The 25,962-nt window shown below is 39.3% G+C and overlaps 1 protein-coding gene across 1 annotated transcript in view; it reads right to left on the bottom strand.

Moving 5' to 3' along the window:
• Window positions 1-20,548, bottom strand: part of Efcab5 (EF-hand calcium binding domain 5) — an 89,669-nt gene extending 69,121 nt beyond the window's left edge. Inside the window, exons 1-2 of the mRNA XM_028759345.1 lie at window positions 20,346-20,548; window positions 3,599-3,755 (exon numbers count right to left, since the gene is read on the bottom strand). Coding sequence (XP_028615178.1) covers window positions 3,599-3,755; window positions 20,346-20,548 — 360 coding nt within the window. The remainder of the gene's footprint in view (window positions 1-3,598; window positions 3,756-20,345) is intronic.
• Window positions 20,549-25,962: the final 5,414 nt, after the last annotated feature.

Raw genomic sequence — 25,962 nt, 5'->3', positions numbered from 1 at the left:
TCTGCCTCTGGACTGCTGGGATTAAAGGCGTGCACCACCCATGTCCAGCAATGTTTCCTTTAATTATGGCATTATGTTTTTCTTCTAAATTCTGTAATTACTATTTTCTGGGAATGTCATAGGATGCTAAAGGTGGGTAATCACACACTATTTGTAATATAAGGAAGCGCTGGACCAGAGAGACAGGATGGTTGATTACTTCAGTGGTTTTTGACATCCTGTCTCTGGAAAGAACAGGGGAGGCTAATTTATCTTTAAGTGCTTCCAACAACATAGGTCTTAATATTGACTATACGTGGTGGTTTGAACATGGTTAGCCCAGGGAGTAGCACTATTAGGAGGTGTGGCCTTGTTGGAGTAGGTGTGGCCTTGTTGAAAGAAGTGTGTCACTGTGGGAGTGGGTTTTGAGACCCACCTCCTAGCTGCCTGAAGATAGTCCTCTCCAGGCTGCATTTGGAACAAGATGTAGAACTCTCAGCTCCTCCTGCACCATGCCTGCCTGTACACTGCCATGCTTCTCGCCTTGATGATAATGGACTGAACCTTTGAACTTATAAGCCAGTCTTAATTAAATGTTGCCTTTTATAAGAGTTGTTTTGGTCATGGTGTCTGTTAACAGCAAAGAAACCCTAAGACAGAAGTTTACACGGAAACCCAAACTAAGACACTATATGACTTCAGCCTCCTTACAAAAAAAAATAAATATAAAAATGCTACAGAATAGGCATATTTACCAAGATTCAGCTCTGGCTTTTGAAAAAAATCGTAAAGGACATTCTGAATCTGCAGAGAGAGGAGGGGAGAGAACATATTACTCCTCAATGACCACATATTTAGTTTTTAAGACTAAAAGCCATGTATATGTATAGTCTTTCTAAGTGCTGGGTGATCTAATCTCTGTTTAGTTTAGTATTTCACCTTCTTATATATGCCCTCATTGATTTCCGTTCTTATTGTGTGAGGGCTGAGACACCAGGAATAATCCCATTTTGTCCCCTCCTGGGAACATAGCTAGCAGCCTGTGATGGTGTGACATAGATAAGACATCTTAGCAACTGTCTAGGCAATCCTGAGATTCTCTGTACTTCCTTATCCTCTAATTACTAAACAAAAATTTGCAGAGTTCTTTTTGGCCCCTTTTAAAAAACAGATTTTAGACTTTCTCTTTCTGTTCCCGGCCAGACTTTCTCTCTCCCCACCTTCTTTCTGTCCTTCTTTCTGCCCTTCTCTGCCCACTTCTCTGTCCTCATGACTCTGCTCCGGTATGTCTGTCTCTACCCCTTCTTTAGGCCATCATTCTCCTCCCTTCCCCCAAATAAACCCCCTCTATACCAGGAAAAAATGGATTTTAATTTCTATGGAGAATTTTTAGATTCAAACTAAACTGAACAGGCAGTACCAAGTACCCCAGCAACATGCGCGCATGCACACATAAACACACACACACACACACACACACACACACACACACACACACCACTCCCTGACTACCAATATCCTGTGCTATAGAGTTGTAGAACTATTACAAATGATGGACCTACAATAATGCACTATTTCTTCTAAAGCCCACAGTTCATACCTAGGGTAACTTTTGGTATTAGATGTTTTAGGGGTTTGACAAACGTCTAATGGTGGCACTTGTCACCATAGTATCATAGATGGTTGTTTCACAATCTTCAAATATTTAATATTCTAATAGCTAGGAAATAGGACAAGCTTCGAAGCTCAACAACATAGGAATGGGTAAAGAGAGTGTAGAGCACTTACACAATGAGATTCTATTCAGCAGGACAGAATCATTCAGTCACATTGCAGGAAAATGAGTAGAACTCAAGATGGTTCTGAGTACTGAGTGTTTCCTCTCACACAGGGAACCTTGATTTCAAGTATATGTGTATAGGTCATCAAAGTAGAGTGGAGATCACAGGGACAAACAAGAGCTCTAAAGGGAGGAGAGATAGTGTAGAAGGATGTAGTGGGCATGTGGGGCTTGAAAGCAGAAAGGGAGACTATATGAGAGGAAGAAGGGGACATGAGGGAGGGCTTTGGGAAAGGAGGATGAATTAAGAACAAAGCATAATATATATTACATGCATATTGTATCATATATATTATATAACGTTTATATTTATTTTATAAGTTATATTTGTATCATGTATTTCATATATATAAAAATGACAAACATTTTACTTAAATGCTAACTTAAAAATCCTGTGTTCCACCTATTTGTTTTTTTCCTTCCCCGATAGCAACCCTATCTTTTTACTTTTTCCATACTTTGTTCCCGTTCCAGAATATCATGTAATTGGAATCACATAATATTCAGTCTTTTCTGCTTGGATCCTCCAACTTTGTAGCGTGCACTTAAGTCTCCTCCATGCCTCTCATGGCTTGATATCCCCTCCCTTTAAGCACCCACATTCTACTGCTTTACACACCAGTTGATCTGTAGCCATTTAATGCAGGATTTCCAAGTCACTCACTTGTGTGGACAATTACAAGTAAAGCTGCTACATACACCAATACCCAGGAGTTGTTGTGGACAGGAAATTTTAAGTAATTTGGGAAAATATAAAAGATTGCTATCATTGGATTATACATTATGAAAGTATGTTTAGTTTGTGTGTTTAAAATGTACACAAAAATTACCAACTTAATTGTTTTTGTTTAGAAAATGTGGCTTATTTTCACGTGTGTGGGTGTTTTGCCTGCATGTGTGTCTAATATATCACATGTGCACCTGATGCCGTCAGAGGCTAGAAAAGGGCATCATATCCCCTGGTATTGGAGTTACAGAGGGTTGTGAGGCACCACTGAGTGGAGGGAACTGAATCAGGGCTCTCTGGAAGGGCAGCCAGTGAATGCTCTTAAATGCTGCCCCATCTCTCCAGTGCTACAGACAAGAGTTTTACAATGTAGCCCAGGTTGGTCTCAAATCTATAGTAATCTTCCTGCCTCAGCCTTCAAAGTTCTGCGATAAGAGGCATGTATGAATTTAGTCATTTTTTAAAGAGTACGTGTGTGTGTGTGTGTATGTGTGTGTGTGAGAGAGAGAGAGATTGTGTGTGTGTGTGTGTGTGTGTGTGTGTGTGTGTGTGTGTGTGTGTGTGTGTGAGAGAGAGAGAGAGAGAGAGAGAGAGAGAGAGAGACAGAGAGAGAGAGAGAGTGTGTGTGAATGTGTTGTGTATATGTTGTTCAGGTAGAGTCTCACTACATAGATCAAGCTGGTATTGAACTTAAAGTTTGTCCTCCTGCCTAATTATGCTGGGAACCCTTATCAGAATAAAGATTTTTTTTAAAAAAAAAAATCTTCCCAGATTTGTATTTTATTCTTCATATCCAAGAGAAAGATTTGAAGAAATCAATAAACTCCTGTGGAGTAGACAAGTCAGGAACTGGCTTAGTTCAGTGTTGTGAGGAATTTCAAGGGAGGCCTCTGACATTCCACTTAATGTGCTAGCAACTTCCCTCTTACCACCCACCCCACATGCCCTCCACAAATGCGCTCCCTCTCACCACCCACCCCACATACCCTCCACAAGTGCGCTCCCTCTCACCACCCACCCCACATACCCTCCACAAGTGTGCTCCCTCTTACCACAACTATTGGAATCATTCCTTTAGGGGTGAGAACCCATTCGTTGAACTGCTCCTCCAGAGCCTGCTTTCTCATGGAGGCCACCTTGACTTTGACTGTGCTTATATACTCCCTTTGTTCTCGCTTCTGCTTCACTTTCTCCTTCATCTTGGATATCCTGGAGTATGAGAACACAGGATGCATGCTAAGAATCCTTGGTTTGGTTCAGATAGTTCAATGGCAGAATCCAGGGCCTCACTTAAAGCCTGGAGCTGCCTTTCTTCCTCCAGCAGTTCCTGTGTTCAGCACTCATCTTAGACTAATTTCTACTATTATTTCTCTTTTTACCTAAGTAAACAATATATTTAGGAAATATTGGTGGGGATGTTAATTAACACAATAATTATGAAAGACTGTGCAGACATCTGAAAAACATACACGTGTAACTATCGAAAGATGCAGCAATCTTACTTTTGGATATTTTCCCAGAAGACTTGAAATCGGTTTGTTAAAAGAAGTTTGCATTCATATATTAATTGCCACACAATTCACGGTAGCTAAGTTCAGAATCAATTCTGAATGAATAAAGAAAATATGGCCCATAAGTACAGCAAATTATTATGTATCCTTTAAAAAAAACCAGAATTCCACTCTTTGTGAAATGTGAATAGAACTAGAGAATTAGGCTAAGTGAAATAAGCCAGGTACATGAAAACATGTCATAAGTTACTACTTATATAGTAAAATTCAAAAGAAACTCACAGAAGCAGAGAGTATCATGGTGGTGACAGAGGCAATAATGGCCAAAGGGAACAAAAGACATTAATTAAAAGGAAGAATGGGTTTTTTAACATTCCCACTGCACAATAGTATAGTTTAAAATAGAGTATTACATATTTAAAAATTGCTAAGAGTATAGCTTTCAAATGTTCTCCCCATAAAAAATGATGACTATTTGAGGTGAAAGATGTTAATTAGCTTGATTTAATTATACTACCTATTTATAAATCACAACATCACATTGTACCCTATAAATATATACAACTATAATTAGTCAAATTTATAGGTTTTTGGTCTATTGGTTTATAGGTTTTGTTTTGTTTTTGTATGTTTGTCTTTTACAAAAAGAAGTAGTAAGACTGCACAACTTCTCTGAAGCCTGGAGCTTTAGCTTTCTTTCTCCCTGGACAAATTAGTCATCCAGTGGGACTTTTATCCCAAGACTACGAGAGAAGCTGAGGACGTGCTCTTATAAAAAGCATGCCAGGTCATCCCAACGGTGTGGACCAAACCCGAGGACTCTGGCTGGGAGTGTATCTCAGCCTGTTGCTGCTGTCTAGCTGGAGTCAAATGCTTCTGCAGCCTTGCTGAAATCCTGAGTACAAGAGTAACTATTGTCCTCCGCCAGAGATGCATCACCAGGCTGAGAACAGAGAGAATGGAAGCTTCAATTGTCCCTATGTTAATCACTGATGTTAGAACTTAAAAAAAAAAACAACAACCAAACAAACCCTAAACTGTGTTGCTTGAAATCAAATCACATGGCTTAGAATAATAAAAAACAGCTGTGTCAAGTGAAATTTTTTTTTTTAGGTTCAACAACATTTGGAATAGGTTTTCATCTTCCTTCCTTCCTTCCTTCCTTCCTTCCTTCCTTCCTTTTTTCTTTTTATAGGATATTTTATTTATTTACATTTCAAATGTTACCCCTTTCCCAGTTTCCCCTCTACAAACCCCCTATCCCCTTCCCTCCCCCTGCTTCTACAAGGGTGCTCTCCCACTCCCACATCACCACCCTGGCATTCCCCTACACTGGGGCATCGAGCCTTCACAAGGACCAAGGGCCTCTCCTCCCATTGATATCAGATAAGGCCATCCTCTGCTACATATGCAGCTGGAGCCATGGGTCCCTCCATGTGTTCTCTTTGATTGGTGGTTTAGTCCCTGAGAGCTCTAGGGGGTCTGGCTGGTTGATATTGTTGTTCTTCCTATGGGGTTGCAAACCCCTTCAACTCCCTCATCTTTCAATGAGGAAAGACTAAAGCAATCTAACAGATTTGAGATGGGGGGGGGGAACCCTTCCACTGAGAATGTGGACATTAGATACCGCAAATAGTCCAGAAGAAAGTACTGAATCGAAGATATAGTTTATGCTCATGTAAATCCTTTGTAAATCTCTGGGAATATAAGCCATCAAAAATAAACTTTCAGGTTTGAAAACAGAAGCAGGGAAACAGGTTAGCAGTGCAGAAGAGCCTTGCATGAACTTCTGAAAGAGCAATTAGAGTTTTGAAGAAAGAGCTAATTTCCTCTAATGTGCCCACCATGCAGCCAACCATCCTAGCTCTTTCAGCTGTTCCTCACCCACCTCTTCCCATACTGTCTTTCTCTCTCTTCTCCCAGTACAGCATGTCTCCAGTTTCCATCTACATTCCAACATGGCTTTTATTCTACCCTGGTGTCTTAGAGCTAGCATTCTCTCATTACGCATCCACTCATTCACTTTGTCAGCCAAGCTCACTTATTACATAAGCATTTATTGGGCATTTATTATTGTGTTCTGCCATTATAAAGCTTAGCATCTGATGGTAGAACACACAAGTTACTGGAACGGTATTGTAAGTACTGAGTGTCTTCGGATTCTCATAAAACACAAAAATAGATGCACAAAGCTACTTTTCTGTCACATTTTCATCTGCTCAAAATGTTTTCCCCCTCCTTTTGCCTGACTAGGTTTCCCACATGCTTTGGGTCTCAGTTGAGACATCACATTCTCCTACATCATGATGCCCATATTTAGAAAGAAAATCTAGTTTTGTGCTTCAGAGACACTGTGTATGAGCTTCCAAATATAATCCAAATGCATTTTAAATTGATCATGTCATTCTTTCAGGAAATGGATAGGATTTCTGTTGCCTACATTGTTTTATGAGAATGCTTACACCAACCAACAGAATTCTATACCATCCAACACTTTGTAACTTTGGGTAGTATACAGTAGATGTAACCTACAGATGGATTCTAAGTATAGCTCCCAAGATGGGAAGATAGCTCAGTTGGCAAAGAACTTGCCTTATAGGCTTGATGATCTGAGTTAGATCCCCAGAACCACATTAAACAGAGAAAAAGGAAGAAGAGGAAGAGGAGGAAGTGGAAGAAGTGGAGGAGCAGGAGGAAGGGAAGGAAGAAGAGGAGGAAGAAAAGACAAGGTTAGGTGAGCACTGTAGGGATGCACTTGTAATCCTGGCACTGAGGAGGTGGCAGAAGCAGGTGGATTCCAGGGGTTTGCTAGCCAGCCAGCCTCACCTACCTGGTGAGTTTCTAGTCAGTGAGAGACTCTGTGGGCAAGGCCTAAGAAATACAACCCGAGATTGATTTTTGGCCTCCACATTCGTGCCCCCCCCCCCACTGGCACACATAAACGCTAATTAATAAAGCCAGGTATGATGGTATACACTTTGTACCCAGAACTTGGGAGGCTGAGGCAGGAGGATTGCTGTGAATTTGCAGCCAGCCTAGGCTTCGTAGCAAAACCCTGCCTCAAATAAAGAAAACAACTAAATAAACATTTCCTTCATGTGAATAAGTGTTCTGAATTAACAGCACAAACCTGATTAGAGAATAGAAGTAAAGACTAGGAATGACTAGGGATGCGGTGACATTGGTAGAGCATTTGTCCTGCATGCACAAAGGCCAGCGCTTGATCTTACCTAACACCAGCACTACACAAACCCCTCATCAATCACCAATTAAGAAAATACCCTACAGCTGGATCTTAGAGAGGCATTTTCTCAATTTAGCTTCTCTCCTTTTAGATGACTCTAGCTTGTGTCAGGATGACACAAAAACTAGCCTGCACAACCTAAATGAAGACTCTTCCTTGACCATTGAAATACTACCTTTGTGTGAATTGTACAGACCTATGAATTCCATGTGTCTCCACCCAGTGGGGCAGTTTTTACTCTTATCAGTATACCCATCACAGCGGAGGTTGAGTTTTTGCCTTCCTAGCAATTAATAACTTCCAAACCTTCCCCCAACAAGCCATCCACATATACTTCACAGTATATAATACCTTGCTTGCAAGTAATAGTTTATGGCTTGTTATCTTTCAGGCTCTGGGGTCATAATTTTCTAAAGCTAAACCAGACTTTTGCCATTCCTTAAGCATGTTTCTATTATCCCTGTGATGAGTACCTTACAAAATGCACAAGTGTCTAATTTATTATAATTACTTAATTCTTAGTATCTCTTATTTTATCCAGCATATATCTAACTATAAAAATTAAGCTCCTGATGTAACCTATAATGACATAAAACCTTAATTAACTGGTTAATCAGTGGTAGGTTTTTAAAAAAAATTTATTAGTATTTTTATTTGCTTATGTAGGTTTATGCCTGCAGAAGGCATCAGATCCATTGGAATTGGAGTTATAGACAGTTGTGAACCACTGGGTAGGTGCTGGGAACTCAACTTCTGTCCTCTGTAAGAGCAATAAGGAATCTTAACTGTTGAGCCATTTCTCTGGACAATCAGTGGGATTTGGATGTACTACTAATCAGGAATATTTTACAAGATAACAAAACCTCTATCATAATATTCTCATTGAATATTGATAATGAATTCTAGAGATTTCAAAATTAAATATTCAGTACTCCAAATTAAAGGTAAGTGTGAAAATAAGATGACCCTCTCTCTTACAGTTAGCAAGCATGAAGACTTATTTCCTAATAATCTTATGCATCTAAAAAAATATCATGAACCCAAGCTCATGGTGATTCTCCTGCCTCAACCTCCCCAGTTTTAATTATGATTATAATTGTGATCCACCATCCCTAACCCCATTAATAATTTCAAAAAGAAAGGGGCATTGAAAAAGCAGAAAACAATATGTAGCACTCTTAGCACCAAGTCTGCCTGCAGGGTGCTATACTCTCTGCTATGATGATAATGGACTAAACCTCTGAAATTGTAAGCAGCTCCAATTAAATGCTGTCCTTTATCAGAGTTGTCTTTGTCATGGTGCCTCTTTCACAGCAAGGAAACCCTAACTAAGACAGTAGTTGGAACCAGGAGTCAGGCATTGCTGTGATAGGCCTGGCAATGATTTTTTTTTTTTTTTTGGAATGTAGATTTTGGGACTTTGGATTAAGAAAGCAGTGGAAAGCTTTAAGTGGAACTTAATAGACTATACTAGTAGAAGCATGGAAGAGAGTAATGCTGAGGGTGATTTGAACTATGGGGGTCTAGCTCAACAGGTTTCAGAGATACCCTAGAGATTGTTCTTGTGATATTTTAGTGAAGAATGTGGCTGCTTTTTGCCTTTGTCCGAAGAGTCTACCTGAAGCTAAAGTGAAGAGATTTAGATTAATTGCATTACCAAAGGAAATCTCAAAACAGCCTAGCATAGACTCTGCCCTGTGGTTCACTCTTATGAAGAACATTTTGATCAAATGTAGCAAGCCGAGAAAGGAAAAATGCAAAATGTATTGTTCAAGGGTTAAAGGGGTACCAGGAAGTAGAATAGAGATAAATCCTGTGTTCAAGGAGATAACAAATTAAATATATTAAGTAGAATTAAGGGAAGGTGTTTTGGTAAGGTTTTAAAACAGCAGCACCCAATCTGGCTTGTTCTTAATCAGCCACTATCTTCCTCAGGCCGCCAGTTCTACCAGTCTTCCATGATGTTTCCACAAGGATGGGCTGAGCCCAGACCATCCCTCCATCCACATGGTACCCGGTAGAAATGAGACTCTAATGTTTAAAGATTATCCAATAGCTTTATATATTTGGTAATGCTCAAATAACAAGATGCCCACACAATTAGAAGTGTTAACCAATTAACTAACCTAGATATAAGTTGTTACCCAGGACTACTCTTGATACATGTGTGGTTCTCCGTCACTCCTACATCTCTACCTCTCTAGCTCCTCCTCCTCCTTCTCCTCTTCCTTTCCTTACTCCTTCCACCATAGCTCTTCCCAACTTTCGGGGAAATTTTCCTGCTACAGGAGGGTGACCTCAGGGGATCCCACACAGCTAAATTTCCATCTTGTGAAAAGGATGTTCCCCAAGGGACATTGCTACTTATTCTAAATTGACAGTGCCTTTAGGGTCATACAAGGGATAGTTATATCATGTTAGGCATTATTATGACCTGGTTATTATTTTCTTTTGGGCACAAGGAGATATGATTGTGTGTTAAGTTGACAAGGGATAGACTGTGGTGGTTAGTCTCAGTTGTCGACTATATCTAGAATGAACTACAATCCAAAAATGGACGGCACACCTGATCCAGATCTTAAGGCAGGAAGACAACATGACTTTGATCTGATCTTGAGGCAGAAGCCTCACACTTTGATCTGAATCTTGGGGTATAATGACACATGCTTTTGGTGTGGATCTACATAATCCAGATCTTGAAGTATAGTGGCCATGCTTATAAATATCTATCATGAAAAGGAATTTAAAAAAAAAGTGTAGGTCCAGGCATGGTAGTACACACCTTTAATTCTAGTACTTAGGAGACAGAGGTATGCAGATCTCTGAGTTTAAGGCCATCCTGGTCAACAGAGCATGTTCCAGAACATCCAAGCTTAGGCAATGAAAAGAGAAAGATGTAATTGAACAGGGGGGCCTTGTTCCAGCCTCAGCTTCTGCTACATGGTTCTGGCTTTAGAGTCACAAATATGAGAAAGAGGTTATGGAATCTCCCTCCATGACTAAGGAAAGCTGCTGAGGCCACGCATGTGGCAGGAGTGTCCCTGCATGGAGGCCCAGAGAGGCCATTGTATGAAGCTGTGAAAGACCATTGTATGAAGCTGTAAAGGGTCATTGTGTGACGCTGTGGAGGCGAAGCCTAGTTTGTACTGGAGACCCTAAGAGGTTAGAGATACCTGATGAAGAAAACTGCTGACAGTGAGTGGAACCAGCCCAAGAGAAAGGCGTGTGTTGCAGTCAACAAATCTGAAAGGAGCTGGAGATCTGCAGAACATTTTTACATTAGACGTGGAGATGCAGTTTAGAATTTGCCCAGCTGGTTTTTGGTCTTGCTTTGGATCCGGTATTTCCTCACTGTCCTATCCTGCCTTTCCTCTATTTTGAAACAATAATGTATATCCTGTGCCATTGTATGTGGGAAGTATGTGATCTGGTTTTTTTTTATTTTATAAGGGATTACAGTTAAGACTGCATGAATTTCAGAAGAGACTGAACTTTGGACTGTTAAACAAGTTTGAGAATATTATAGACTATGGGAGAGTTTGAAATTGGACCGACACATTTTTGCATTATGTTATGGCTATAAGTTTATGGAGGCCAGGGAGTAGAATATAGTTTGAATAGGTATGGCCCCAAAGACTCATGTATTTGTATACTTGACCTTAGGGAGCAGCACTCTTAGCAGCACTCTTGGCCTTGTTAGAGTAGGTGTACTCTTGTTAGAGGAAGTAAATCCCTGTGGAGTTGGGCTTTGAGGTCATAAACAGGCTCATATATATGCTCTGCCCAGTATGAAAGACAGTTCATTCTGTAGCCTGGGGATTAAAATGTAGAACTTGACACCATGTCTTACCACACACTGCCATGCTTCCCACATGACAATAACAGACTAAACCTCTGAAACTGTAAGCCAGCCCCAATGAAATGTTTTTCTTTGTAAGAGTTGCCTTGGTCACAGTGTCTCTTCACAGCAATGAAACCTTAAGACAACCAGGCACATTCCTAATAAGTTTCTAATAATATTATGATAAAAAAATGACTTGTCTTCAAAGAGTTTGTAAGGACATGAATAATTCAGAGAACTTAAAGGTAACATGAGCCAAAATAGAAGAAGCACGTGATCTAGACAAGGTAGGACAGCAGGTAGCCAGAAGAAGTGGTGCCAGAGATGATTCCTGGAGGACAAGGCAAAATGAACCAGCTAGAGAAATGAGGACTAGGATATTTAAATAACAAAAGCTGGCACTCCATATTCCAGAAGAGGATACTGAGTTAGTATGTGTGAAATAGCAAGAGTGTGCAGAAAGAATGCAGCCTCTCTGACTGGGGTGGACAGTACTACCACTGTATGCTGGGTACCTCCCACATAGATTGGCTAAGTTTTGAAGCTGGTATTGGTGGTAAGGATTTCCTATTTGTATATGAGATGGTTGAGCCACTTTACTGGAGGAGTAAGAGAGAGGCAGAGGATCTCAGAGAAAGAATGTTCTACACAGGGCTGGAGTGAGATAAGAAAGTATCTGGTCTGATGGTACAGGACCAAGATAGGACAAAATATTTAAAAATCAAGTCAATTGTATTTTTGGCCTTCATCCCTTAGAGGCCAGAGCCTCTGCTATAAATAAGCAAAGCTTCTGTTCATTTGAGGATATCACTTACTGGATAGTTTTAAATGAATCAAAGAAATGAAGTAGAAAAATCATAGGAATTCCTATATGTCTTAGGTGGTCTTTGGTGTTTTTGCTCCAAGATCACCTCACTCTATCAGTTATTAGGCCAGGTATGCAGCTCTGACTGGAGAGGAATTGACTCCCGACTACTTCAGTCTCTTTAACAACTACAATATTTGATGCCAAATACTCATTCAGCATCAAGTTGCAGGATGAAATTTGGAGTAGTAGGATATCATTTAAGGGGACTATGATTTTGAAGTCCATACGTAGCTGATTTTTTTCTTTTTGAGACCAGGGTGCATGTACTCTGCCTGGCCTCAAACTCACTAAGTAGCCAAGGATGATCTTGAATTTCTGATTTTCCTGCCTTCATCTTGCAAGAGCTGGGATTATAGGTACATACTGCCATGCCAAGTCTATGGGACTCTGGGGATTGAGCCCATGTTTTGTGAACAAAATACAAACATTCTACCAATTGAGCCACATCCCTATCCTATATGCAGCTGAATTTTAAAGTAATAATGGGATATGCACACCCTGAATGTATTTTATAGACTCATGCTAAACCAACTAGAGTTTATAAGAGCTTATAAGCAAAAAAAAAAAAAATGGAATTGTTTGGATAAAACTCTTTGTAAATACCACTATAACAGAAATTCAAATACCGTTAGAAGTATTATCTTTACTTTTGGTAAAATATGCTTTACCAGATTGATAAAAATCTGTTTTCCAGTACATATTGACAAATTGACTAATATTACTAATATCACCTGTGGAGAAGCCCCGCAGGATTTCCTCTCATAATGTAATTTTGATTTGGCTCAGTAAAGAGGTGGCAGCTGGTGTGGAGTGTGAGCAGACAGCTGTTTAGGAAGACAGTCTCCTGGCAACTGAGGAAAGCCTGTACAGAGGGAGAAGTACAGCCTTTCTATTGCCAAGTCCTAGTGCTTGTAAAGCTGTAAAGCTGTAAAGATGAATTGGACGTTCTGGGGCATTTTGTTGTGTGAAATGCAAAATATAAATACCATGAGGTAAATCTTAGAATCCTTCCCACATACCACATTCCAGTAGAAAATACACAATGGATTTTGGCACATGATCAGTGTGAATTACTTGAATATTGCACAAGAGCTAATCTGTAGAAAATTGTAATAAATAAAATAAGATAAAGGCCTGCATCTTTTTCCCTGTAAAATTGTATTTGTTCGTGTGTGTCTGTGTGTGTCTAATGTTTGAGCATTTATACTGACTTGTTCTTCTCTCTCATATAGCTGTAATAGAGAAAGCAGTTCTTTGGAATATCTTTTAAAGATTATTTCTCTTCATGGAATAAATGTTCTATCATTAATAGGTAATGCATAATTCACTGGAAAAACTCTCCAAAGATACCTTAGAGTACAGCAGGGATCCTTCAGACTATGAAATCATTAACAAATTCAAGATTAGTGAAAAGACCCAAGAGTTGGTTTTGTTTGTTCATTTGTTCAGCCTCCCAAGTGCTGAGGGTTACAGGTATGAACTGCACGCCCAGCTCTCAGGACTCTTACTTACATCTCCTCTCCTGATCATTTGGACTGGTGTCCTAGGATCGCTTGTGTCAAGATTGATTGAGAAATAGGCCCTGCCCATCTGAAATAATCTGAAATTCTAATATTAGTAAGCTTCCCTTTTATTATTTAAATGTCTTCAGTTTAAAACGTTGCACAGTATAGTTTACCGTGTCGGTGCCCACTTTTACAAGTTCTAACACATTTACAAATATGTGTAACTCCCAGGCTACTAAAAACTTGTAATTTTATTTTAAGGGCAACAATTTTTCATTATCAAGTGTATGTGTGTATGTGTGTATCTACATGTTTGTACATACACATGTGTTTATATAACACAAAACAGTGGATGGTAGAGGAATTAAAGTCAGAAAGAAAAGATACAAGAAAAATAAAGCTGTTAGGAGAGGAACAAACAAAAGAGAGCAGCTGAACCCAACCTGCTTTATGGCTTTGCAAATTTGCATGCGAGCTTTGAGGATTAAAGTCCACCTGGGCTCTAGATCTACCTTTCAGAAACTTGATAAAAAGCAGTAAATTATATTGTGTATGTAAAAACCAACAGCCAGTAGAGATACTGTGTTTTTCAAGGGAATGACCACCATAAAAATTATTCTATAGAAATAAAGGACTGCTCAGTCTGTTGTTATGAGACATGAAACAGAGATGAGTAAATCTCCCCTTTTTCCTGAGAAGGAGACAGATAAAAAGTGAGTCAAAGTCATTTTGGTGTTATCATCAGAAGTTAAACTCTCCACCAACTGACAATCATTTTTTTCCTTCTTCTGATTCTGATGAAGAGAAATAAGGAAAAATGTTCATTCCTAAAGTGAAGGGACTTTGTCAGGAGTCTGCAATGGGCCGAGGAAACATAAGACAGGACTATTTTAAAGCAGGACTAAACTTCGTGAAGATTTCTAAGTACCAAGAACTTTAAGTCAGTAGGCATTGGGAATAGACTATGCTGTTGAAAAGCATCCATGGGCTGTCTGAATAGGCTACAAATGCCTGGCACTGGCATTGTCAGCATACAATGATAGATTTTGGACTTTTGCCAGAGGAGATGAGGTTCTAATCCTAGTGATCCAGACAAAGCCTTTGATTACTTTAACTCTTTCCTAAAATTCCTAGAGTTTCTCCAGTAGAAACTAAGCCAGGCTGGAGAGATGACTTAGGGGTTAAGAGTGCTTGCTGCACTTGCATAAGCCTGGGGTTTGGTTCCTATGCCAGGCAGCTCAAACCTGCCTAGAACTCTAGTTCCATGGGATCCAACATTCTCTTCTGGCCTCCAAAAGCACCTGAACACACATAGTGTATGTACAAACATGCAGGCACACATATTCACACAACTTAAGAAACTAAGACTCTTATTATACCTCGAGAAGGTCTGAAACATTCAAATTCCCAGCTCTAGAAACCTCACTGAAACTAGCTTGTCTTCATGTGCCATGTCATTGGCTTGACAAAGGATCCTAGACCAGGGTCTTGGTGTGTCTACTTTCTCATGCTTAGTATAGCTTCTGATAAGTGGTAAGTACCTAATTTTATGTACTGTTTGAGGCTTGCATTTGTCTCTGACAGGAGGAAGGGCTTGTCAAGTTTTGTATTTACAGCCTTTATCAATTCCCAAATTGTAAGTTTCTTGTTTTGTTTTGCTTTTCATTTCAAGTGGGAATAGGTCTAGATGCAACCCAGCACATTGCTCAGTAAGAACAGATGGTGAAGAGAAGTGTTCTTTAGACAACTTATTAAATTCAATGTCATTGCTTCCTGCATGCTGGTGGAATTTTTCACTAGTACTGAAGCTCCCTTCATTTGGTTTCTTCTTACCTAATAACCTGCAGTGGGATTTATTTTAAATATGTGCCCAGAGGACCTGATTCAGAAAAACATGAGGAATAATGCAGGAATCCAAACATTTGGGACATGTGGGTGTCAGTTATGAAATCCAGGGCCTTGTGTATAGAGTCTTTATGTTTAACCAAGCACCCTAGATAATTTTGGTGTACTAAATAGGGAATTACCTTTCTAAACCATTCTTTCTATTGAGAAGAAGTTTCACTTCCACATTGTACTGGTTATTTTTAGTTGTCAACTTGACACAACCTAGAATCTTCTCAAAGGAGAAGCTTCAATTGAGGAGTTGTCTACATCAGAGAGGTCAATGAGATTATCTTGCTTACTAAGTGATACAGGAGGGCACAGCCCACTAAGGGTGGCACCATTCCTTAGGCAGGCTGTTTTGGGATCTATGAAAAAGGTAGCTAAGCATGAGCTAGTGAACAAACCAGTGAGCAGTGCACCTCTGTTGTTTCTGATAGCAAGCCTCATTCCTCCATAGTGTGTGCTTTTGCTTTCTGTTTGCGTTCCTGCTCCTAGGAGTTCTCTTACACAGGGATATATATATATATATATATATATATATATATATATATATATATAATCCTAAGAGAATTATTAGAGCTTATGTATGTAGCTCAATGGCAGTAGCAGAGTGCTTGACCAGCATCCTCAAGGTTGAGGGTTTCAACTTTAGCACTACCAATAAATAAAAATAATAAAATTTCATATATACACATATAATTAGGTATTTACCCTATAGAGAAGATATTGAATAAAATACAAAGAATTTTATGCTTTTTAATCAATTTTGTGTAGGTTTCCATACCAGAAGACATTCAGAGGAAAATATGGAGATTTGGGGGGAGGTTATGAACTTTGAGGTATATTGTTCTTTAGATCTTGGAGAGACCTTATAAATATTATTTATATTAGGGCTCAGTAAACCAAACCCAGCTTTCTCACAGGTTGGCTTTATGTGGCTAGAAAGCTGGTAGGTACATTTCGAAGAGGTATTTTTTTTAAATCAGAATACTAATATCTTGTGTTGTATGAAAATTATGTGAAATTTGGATTTTGTGACCCATAAATAGTTTCAAGGGCACGTGGTCACTCTGAGTCATTTCTCTGTTGGCTGTCGCTGCTTCTGTATAAAAGCAGTGACACTGAGCAGTAGTGACTCAATTTGCCAAGCAGACATATTTCAATGCTTATGTAACCAACTGTGACAATATTTTCATGATTTCGAGTCGTGGCTCAAAAAGGTGTTTTTTTTTTGGTTTTTCGAGACAGGGTTTCTCTGTGTAGCCCTGGCTGTCCTGGAACTCACTCTGTAGACCAGGCTGGCCTCGAACTCAGAAATCCACCTGCCTCTGCCTCCCAAGAGCTGGGATTAAAGGCGTGTGCCACCACCACCCGGCTGCTCAAAAAGGTTTTATCTGTATCAGAGGAGGTAGAAACAATGCGAGGGAGAAGAAACAGGAACAAGTAATGTGGGGTGGGAATGCGTGAAAAGGTCACAGGGAAACCCCACTACTGTGCACACTAATTAAAAAGAAATTGTAAACAAAGTAAAAAGTTTTTTCCTTGGTGTAAATAAAAGATTTTACATCCTGATTTGTGGGGCTAGAAAAATGGCTCAGACATTAAGAACCCAGGTTCGATTTCTAGTATCCAAAATGGTGGCTTACAAGCATCTGTAACTTCAGTTCCAGGGCATCTGATGTGCTTCTCTGGCCTTCATAGGCACCAGGCATACATGTGATTCCCTGACAAAACACTCATACTCATAAAACAAACAAACATACCTTAGTTTCCTCAGAGATAGTTTTTGTTGTTTTGTTTGAAACAAAATTTCACTCTGTAACCCAGGCTGTCCTCCCTGAAACAAGCTATGTACCTCAGGCTAGTCTCAGACTGGCAGTGATCTTACTGTCTTACTTTCTCAAATACTGTGACTGTAAATATGCATCACCATGCCCAGCTTTCTTCTGTCTAAGTATGACCTCCTTTAATTATATAAATAGCTTTGGATAAATTTAAAGACTGATCTAGGTTTTATTGTCATAGGTTTCTGTCACTATTATTTTGAGGCTATGCTATACAAATAATAGGATAAAGCAAATCAATAACTATGTCAATGTCATTGGGAGCCCAAACTTTCAGCCTTAAGACAAAATCCAAAGGCTAGCACTGTGATGCATACCTCGATTGAGGCCAGGGTGTCCATATTAGACAAATGCTCTGCTCCTGAGCTAATCTCCAGCTGCTACATTATTATTAATATACTACTTTCATTAATTCTTCAAGAATTTTATACATGTATAAAATGTATTTTAGTCACATTTAACCCTCACCTCATCAATTTTATGTGCTTTATTTATTCATATTTTTTAATATGACACATTGAGTTCAGTTTGTGCTACCCATATACTCGCAGGTGTGTGTCCACCCCATAGCTAACCTGCCTTAAGAAAACTGTTTCTCTGGGGCTGGAGAGATGGCTCAGCAGTTAAAGGCACTGACTGTTCTTCTTCTAGTTGACCCGGTTCAAATCCCAGCACCCTCATGACAGCTCCTAACTGTAACTCTAAGATCTGATACTCACATAGACATACATGTAGGCAAAACACCAATCACATAAAATAAAGGTAAATAAATAGAAAAAGAAAACTATCTCTCCGTTCCTGAGAAGCCGTTAACTGTCAAGAGTTCCTCAACTAGGGTCCTGCGTCTTGTTTTTGTTGTAAGACGATACTTGATTTCCGATCCAAATAGAATGAACATGTAAAGTAAGATGCTGATGGGGAAGCAAGTGAAGCAGTATTACAGAAGCATTTCTACTAAAGCAAGACAGACAAGAATGCGCCCACATCCACCGCTGTGCACCCCTGAATTAGAGGTAATAGTCAATGCAAGTAGGTAAGAGACAGATATCAGAGGCATGAAAATTGACGATGAAAAAGGAAGAATAGTGTTTGAAAATGGCAGAGTTGTTTCCCTAAGAAATCCAATACAGCAATTTAATTTTGCTATAAGATAAGTTAGTAAGACAACAGAGAACAAATGTATATAGAGATTAATAGTTTTCATTTCTTCAGACTACTTCCAGACCCCCCCTAAAATGTAATGAAAGAAGAATACCACTTGTAATAGGAATAAAATTTATAAGATAACCTGTAACAAATCAAAGTTATGTACACATAAAAACTTGAAGGCAACAGTGATGGATACAGAAGAAGGCAAGCACATGTAGAAATGCTTGTCCTTGTTAAAGACATTCCTCTGGGCATGGGATTGTCTCAATAGGTCTTAGTGGGATGAGTAAGAAGCCATTCATAAAAGAATAAAGTTGGATCTGCATCTTACATATTACACTAACATAAATTATAAATGGATCAATATTTAAAATAAAAATGATCATAATCGGTGTGATGGTACATGCCTTCAACTCCAGCCTTTGGAGGCAGAGGCAGGTGGATCTCTGTGAGTTCAAAGCCAGCTTGGTCTATGTGGCAAGTCCCAGGCCAAACAGGACTGCATAGTGAGACTCTGTCTCAAAAAAAAAAATCATAGTACCAGAAGAATATGTAATTGTAATATTTTAATAGGTAAGTGTCTTAAAATGAGAGGCCATAAAAGTTAAATCCAGCTGCATAACAAAAGATAAGTGTAAATGTGGGGCTATTTCCAATTCATATGTTTTTATAATAGAAATAAACTGAGGCCAGGTGGTGGTGGCGCACGCCTTTAATCCCAGCACTTGGGAGGCAGAGGCAGGCGGATTTCTGAGTTCGAGGCCAGTCTGGTCTACAGAGTTCCAGGACAGCCAGGGCTATACAGAGAAACCCTGTCTCAAAAAAAAAAAAAAACAAAAACAAAAAAAAAGAAAAAAGAAAAAAAAGAAATAAACTGAGAATTTATATTTGTACTTGCTAATGTATACATTAAAATAATCTCTGTAAGGATTCTTAGATTAGCAGTCATCCACAGCAGAGATAGCTGCTGGGTAGACAGAGGGACAAGAGAAAGAAAGCTATCCACTATGTAACTATTGTTTTGTTTTTTTGAGACAGGGTCTCAGTATGTAGCCTTGGCTGTCCTGGAACTCACTATGTAGATCAGGCTGGCATTGAACTCACAGAGATCCACCTACATCTGCCTCCTAAGTGTTAGGGCTAAAGGCATGTTCACTGTGCCTGGCATACTATACAGCTTTTTAAAATATATACTTTAACTTTTGAGTTCAGTTACTCTTTAGTACAGAGTCTTTAGATAAATATACACTTGAAATCCTAATATGACAATCACATTCAAGTAACTAGCTAGGTGTGATGGCATAGGCTATAATTCCAATACTTGGGAGGCAGAGGCAGGAGGATTCCCATGAGTTTGAGGCCAACCTGGACTACACAATAAATTTAAGCCCAGTTCAAACTGCAAAGCAAAACTCAGTCTCAATAAAACAAACTCATTTTAATTTGTTAGACTTTGTAGTGCTTTGAAAAAATATAAATCATAACAGAAACTCAAAAAACACAGAGCCTTACTATGTAACCTTGAATTTGCTTGGAACACATAGCTTAGCAACAGAAACAAAAGATACTCTGCTTCAAAAAGGTGAAGGGTGGGTATGAACTGACTCCCGAAAGTTGTCCTCTGACCTCCAACATATGCCACAGGTATGTACACACACACACACACACACACACACACACACACACATTTCAGAAAAGAAAGATGTGTATCATATAAAATAAATTTTCCACTCATTAGAATTATTAAAAGGAAACTGAATTAGCCTCAGTTCTCAAGTGCCAGGATCACCGGTGCGAGCCACGTCTTCCCCACCCCACTCCAGCCAACAAGTGCTTCTTGTCTAAATATAAAATCATTTCTTTCAAGTCCTGTCTGTGTTCACATTGTTGTTCTACCAGCTTTTCAGTGTAAGGAGAAAGATCATCAGTGGAGCCCACAGCAAGCCGTACCTGTTGCTGATCGTATCAGGAACATGAACCTTCAGTTCTTCTGTGACCTCTTTCAGCACCCTCTGGTAGCCAGACATTCCTGGGTCTTTGACATAATGAGTGTTGTGTCTCATTAAATATTCCCCCAGATAATTAATTGGGTCAAACTTGGTTGGGATGTCAGCTTGACTCAAAAGCTTCTTCTTCTCCACCTGCATTAGCATCTGTTCCACTCCCGGAACCAGGGTGGGTAGAAGCTTGTCCAGCAAGTACGCCCGGGTCGTCAGTGTCATGCTGTCAGTATTGAACCACTCTTTAGCCAAGTCATCCCTCGGGAGCTTTTTTGTAACCTTCTTTTCCTGATCCTTTTTCAGGTTATCGTTCTGTAATATTTTCTGATGCATGGCCTGGGCTCTTTCCTCTATCCTCAAATTAAGATTTTTCTTCCACGGCAGTTGTACTTTGGACCTCAGATCACTTTCATCTATACCAAGAATCACTTTTGCAGGTTTTTTAAGCACAACATTCTTGAGAGCTTTGGAGCCCTTTGTCGAACCCACTGAGAAGAAAAAAGTAAATAAATAAATGTAAGAAGTACTAGAAGTGCCGTGATGCAGAGATGATGGTTTGGTAGCTGAGCGTTTATACTGCTCTAGCAGAGGACCCTGGTGGGTTCCCAGGACAAAGTTCCCAGGGACCTGTAACTACTGCTCCAGTGGGATCAGATGTCTTAGGCACCTGTGGGCACCTACACTTGTGTGCACATGCCCACACATAGATACACATATACATGATTTTTAATTAAAAAATATAAGAAATACTCAAAATAGAATTTAATTGGTGACTTTAGAATACAGTTAACAACAATAAAAGCCTCAAATGGTTTCACATCCTTTTATGTGGTTTACCTGAACACCATCAAAACAAAAGCCGGAGGACAATCACTTGAACCATAAAAGCACCTTCTATTGACACAATCAGAAGTCAGTCGAGCAACTCAGAGCCTTTATTAAATACTTCACTTGTTGCTACTCTGTGCACTCTTTATCTCTGAGACAAGGTTGACCTCCAACTCCATCCAGCCCCGGTCCCTTTCTCCCATCCGCCTTCCTACCTCACTTTCTCCTCCTGCTTCCTTCTTTCCTTTCTTCATATGACTATATTAGAGATGAGAAGCAGGAGGTGAAGTTGAAAGAAAAACAGAAGACACAGGAGTGAGATGAGGTCCTGTGTGTCAGAGGAGGTAGAATGAGCTAAGATATTTCCGAGGGCACAGTAAATGGGAGATATTCCATCTAACGGCCTCCATCATCCATGGGAGAAAAGAAATACTGCCAGAATGAAGAACTGATGGGATCAGAGAATTATGTGAAAGATTAAAAGACATAAAATAACTGCCATGAGGGTGGGGAAGAATATAACTAGTTTTCCAAACAATTTTGAAAGTCTAACTGAGAATGAAAACAACCCACTTTTCATGACATCAGTACCAAGATTTGTAAAGTTTTTATTCTGGTGGAACTGTCTTGACCCTGGGGACCCAGGACATGGCTGGCTCACACTCTGAACAATAAAACACTGGATACTTTCTTCTGTTCCTATGATTGCTGAGCTGACTGGATTGGGAGAATTAATGGGAACATTAAGGTGTGCTTTGTTTTTCCTGACATAGTCATGGAGATAAAGTACTTTGGGATCTTTTCAGATAGAATCCACTGAAGAATAATGTAGGCGAGCAGAATAGGATTGTGTGTACATATTTCTATGCTACTTCATTTTGCTTCTGTTATTTTGTGAATATAGATAAAAGTAGAATCATCCTGAATTTTTCTCTATATTAATTTCTAATATGATTGAAAAGTAGCTATTGACATGTTTTAATTAGTAATAACTCTCAATAAATACTATTGCTGAGATAAGAGAACAAGATACAGAGCCTCTATAATTTCCTAGTAATTGCTATTTTAAAAGCCTATTTTTTTTATTATGAAATATTCAGGCCTGCAAGGACGATGATGATTTGCTAAATAGATATGTTCCTAGTCTCAGCTTCAGAAAAAATCATCCTTTTGTATTATGATTTCTCATACTTTTTACTTTGAGAGAAACACTATTCTAAATTTTATGTTTACCACCTCCACATATTTTAGTATATTTTATTTTATATAACTGATATGTATTGTTCTCATTTTTAATTTATATTCTCATGTAATTATTCAATATTATCTCATATTGAGCCTTTTTATGCTTGATGTTATAATTAGGAAAGTTATCTACATTGATAGGTATAGCTACTTCACTTGATTTTCACTGTGGGACAACAATTTATTATATGATTATATCACAGTATATTTATCCATTCTCATTTTGCTAGATATTGGGATGTTTCCAGTTTTTTTTCCTTGTGACAAGTAATCCTATTACAAAAATTATTGCATGTATCTCCCTTTCTACACATGTTTCTTTAAGGGATATCACCAAGATTATTTTTTTACTTCTATTTATTTATTTTGTGTATTATGGAGGGTACTATGGTTGTGGTATGGGTATGGAGGGTAGAGATCAACTTTCAGTACTTTCTTTCTACTATTGGATTCTAGTGAAGTAATTCAGGTTATTAGGCTTAATGGCAAGTGACTTTATCCTGTGAGCCTTCTCACCAGCCTCTATTACAGATATTGTTATTCTAGGATGCTTTAATATGAATGCTTGTGTCCCTGCAAAGTCTATATATTGGAACTTAATATGACAGTATTATGAGGTAGGGTCTCTGGGAAGTTTTCTAGCGAAGACTTTGCCCTCAAGGATGAGTTAGTATCCTACAAAAGGGCTAGAGTGGGGCTGAAGAGATGGCTCCGTAGTTAAGAGCATTCATCATTCTTGCAAAGGATCCAGGTTCAGTTCCCAGCATCCATATTGGAGAGCTCACACTGCCTGTAATTCTGGTTCCAGGGAACCCAGTTCTCTTTTTTAGTCTCCCCGGGCAACTCTACATGCATGGTACATTCAGACCCACATAGACACAAACACACATACACATACATTTTTTAAAAAAAATATAACAAGGTCTAGAGAAAGCTAGCTAGGCCACATTTGTTGTCACTACCACCTCTGTCATTTGAGGACCCAGTGTGCTGATCTCGTGAGGAGGATACTACATTCAAGGTACTGTGCTGGAAGCAAAGACTGAGGCCCCAAGTAGACCTTAAATCTGTGCTTGCTTGATCGTAAGACTTTCCAGCCTCCATAATTATAAATTATACATTTATTCTGTTTATAAGTCACCCTAGCCTGTGTTTACTTTTATAGTAACAGGAAGTACCCAAAACATAAGGTCATTAGTACAAGCATTCCACTTGCTAGAAATATTGTTAAACTAGAAGTTGGTATAAACTTATGGAAACCCTTGAGCACTCATCTTTGGAACATCTTGGGTCCAATGGTGAATGGGATTTGTAAACCTTCCTTTGGGTTTTTGTTTCCTCCTTGGCCAAAGTACTGATCCCAATCAACATCACAAGAGTAAGAGTTTCTGTTGTAGGGACTAGAGAGATGACTCAGTGGTTAAGAACATGTACTGCTCTTCCAGAGGACCTGAGTTCAGTTCCTAGCATCCATGTTGGGTGGCTCACAATCACTTATACCTCCAGTTCTAGGAGGTCTGATGCCCCTGGCCTCCTAAAGTCACTCACACAAGGTCTAGAGACATGAATATACATATACTTAAAAAGATAATCAAAATAAAACACCTTTAAAAAATGGAGTCCCCACTGTGGGACAGTGACTTCTGAGTTATAGTGCTAAGGTTCTGAAAAGAGCTACAGAATCCACAGGTCTCTAAGCTGTTTTTTTTTTTGTTGTTTTTTTTTGTTTTTTGTTTTTTGGGTTTTTTTGGTGTGGCCAGAGCAGCTAAGCTTCAGTTTATCACATAATTGAAGAGCATTATATGATTTCATTAGAAAAAGGCTTTGCTGCTTTTAAAAAAAAACTGCAGAAAAGTCAGCACTGAGAAAAATAAAATTTACCTTATTTTCCCAAGGGAAAAATGAAATAGTCTGTGAGGAAGCCCAGAAAGGCTCATCTATTGGGTCCAATGGTGGATGGTATTTATGAACCTTCTTCAGGCTTTTAGTCCCTCTGTGGCCAATCTTCTATTTCAATCAGAGGAAGTTGCAGAGGGGTAGCATGTGGCTTTCTCATCTGTCAGTTGGATTTGCAAATGAAGTGGTCTCTTGGAAGGGGGAGAGGGCTGGGTATGCCTCCACTATGTTTTGTCCTGGTCAGTGTTGACTGCCAACCAGATAAAATCTAGAACTACTATAACCCCTGGGCATTCCTGTGGGGGGTTATCTCGATTGCATAACTGAGGAGGGAAGACCTATTCACTGTGGGTGGCTCATTCCTGATGAAGAGCCAAGACTGTGTGGGTGGAGAAGGCCAGCTGAGCCCTGGAGCTCATGCATTAATTGCATTGCTCTCCGCTTTTCACTGTAGATACGATGTGACGGCTGCTTCAAGTTTCTGCCACCTGGACATTTCTGCAGACTTGGAAGAGTGAGCCACTAAACTCTTTCCCCCTTCCTTCCTAAGGGTGTTCTTATCACAGCAACAGAAAACAAAACTAAAACATTCACAATACTTATTAGCTCATAATCCTTTTATCTTTACTATTTCAAGTATTGTTATGCCTGCAGGCTTTAATGTTCTTGCTTTCCTCTTAATCTGTCTAGCATAAACCAAGGCACATATGTGCTTGCTTGAGTTAAGGGTAGTGTTATAGATACGCAGCAACTTAATACCTACCCATGGCTCGCTAATAAACCCACAAATAAACTAGAATGTTCTCTCTGTTCATTGCAGCCTGCTAGTGTGGCAGGCCATTCTAGGTTGCTAGGCAATAATCCTAGTTAAACACTTCTCCTTTGGAGCCATAAAAATCAAGGAAAGGAAGGGAGGTGCAGCAGTGGGAGGGGCAATAAATCAGGAGTCTATCTGAAGCTGCCTTTTCCCTGGATGACTTTGGAATTCAAGGATCACAAGTTGTGGAAGTGCCCCAAGGGCAAGTTGGTTTAGAAGCTTAATTGAATATAGTTTAAATGGGTTTTTCAGTAGTCTGCGCTTAGACACTCCTAAACCTTTCCGGAAAGACTGATTGCTTCACTTATATGTCATTCAATAAATAATGATTGATTTCTCACTATGTCCCGGGTATTATTTGAAGCATTAGAGCTGTTTTTCAGAATCAATTTTCTAAACTCTTCCTAGAATTAGGAACCTTTTGGGCTCTTACTCCAACGTGCAAACCTTCATCTTTCTAGCCACTAGTCATCTTCTTTTTAAAGCAATTTAAATTTTTTGTTTGTTTGTTTGTTTGTTTGTTTTTCAAGACAGGGTTTCTCTGTGTAGCCCTGGCTGTCCTGGAACTCACTCTGTAGACCAGGCCAGCCTCTAACTCAGAAATCCGCCTGCCTCTGCCTCCCAAGTGCTGGGACTAAAGGCGTGCGCCACTACCACCCGGCTTAAACTTTTTTTATTACTTTTTGAAAATGAAGTATATTTCTCTCTTATATATAGTTATTACACTACACTTACATTATTCTTTATAATTTGCAAAAGTCATTTATGTATACTAATTGTT

The sequence above is a fragment of the Grammomys surdaster genome, unplaced genomic scaffold, assembly GCF_004785775.1.
Source record: "Grammomys surdaster isolate TR1022 unplaced genomic scaffold, NIH_TR_1.0 126278, whole genome shotgun sequence".
Classification (NCBI taxonomy): domain Eukaryota; kingdom Metazoa; phylum Chordata; class Mammalia; order Rodentia; family Muridae; genus Grammomys; species Grammomys surdaster.
This window is presented reverse-complemented; position numbering and strand designations above follow the sequence as displayed.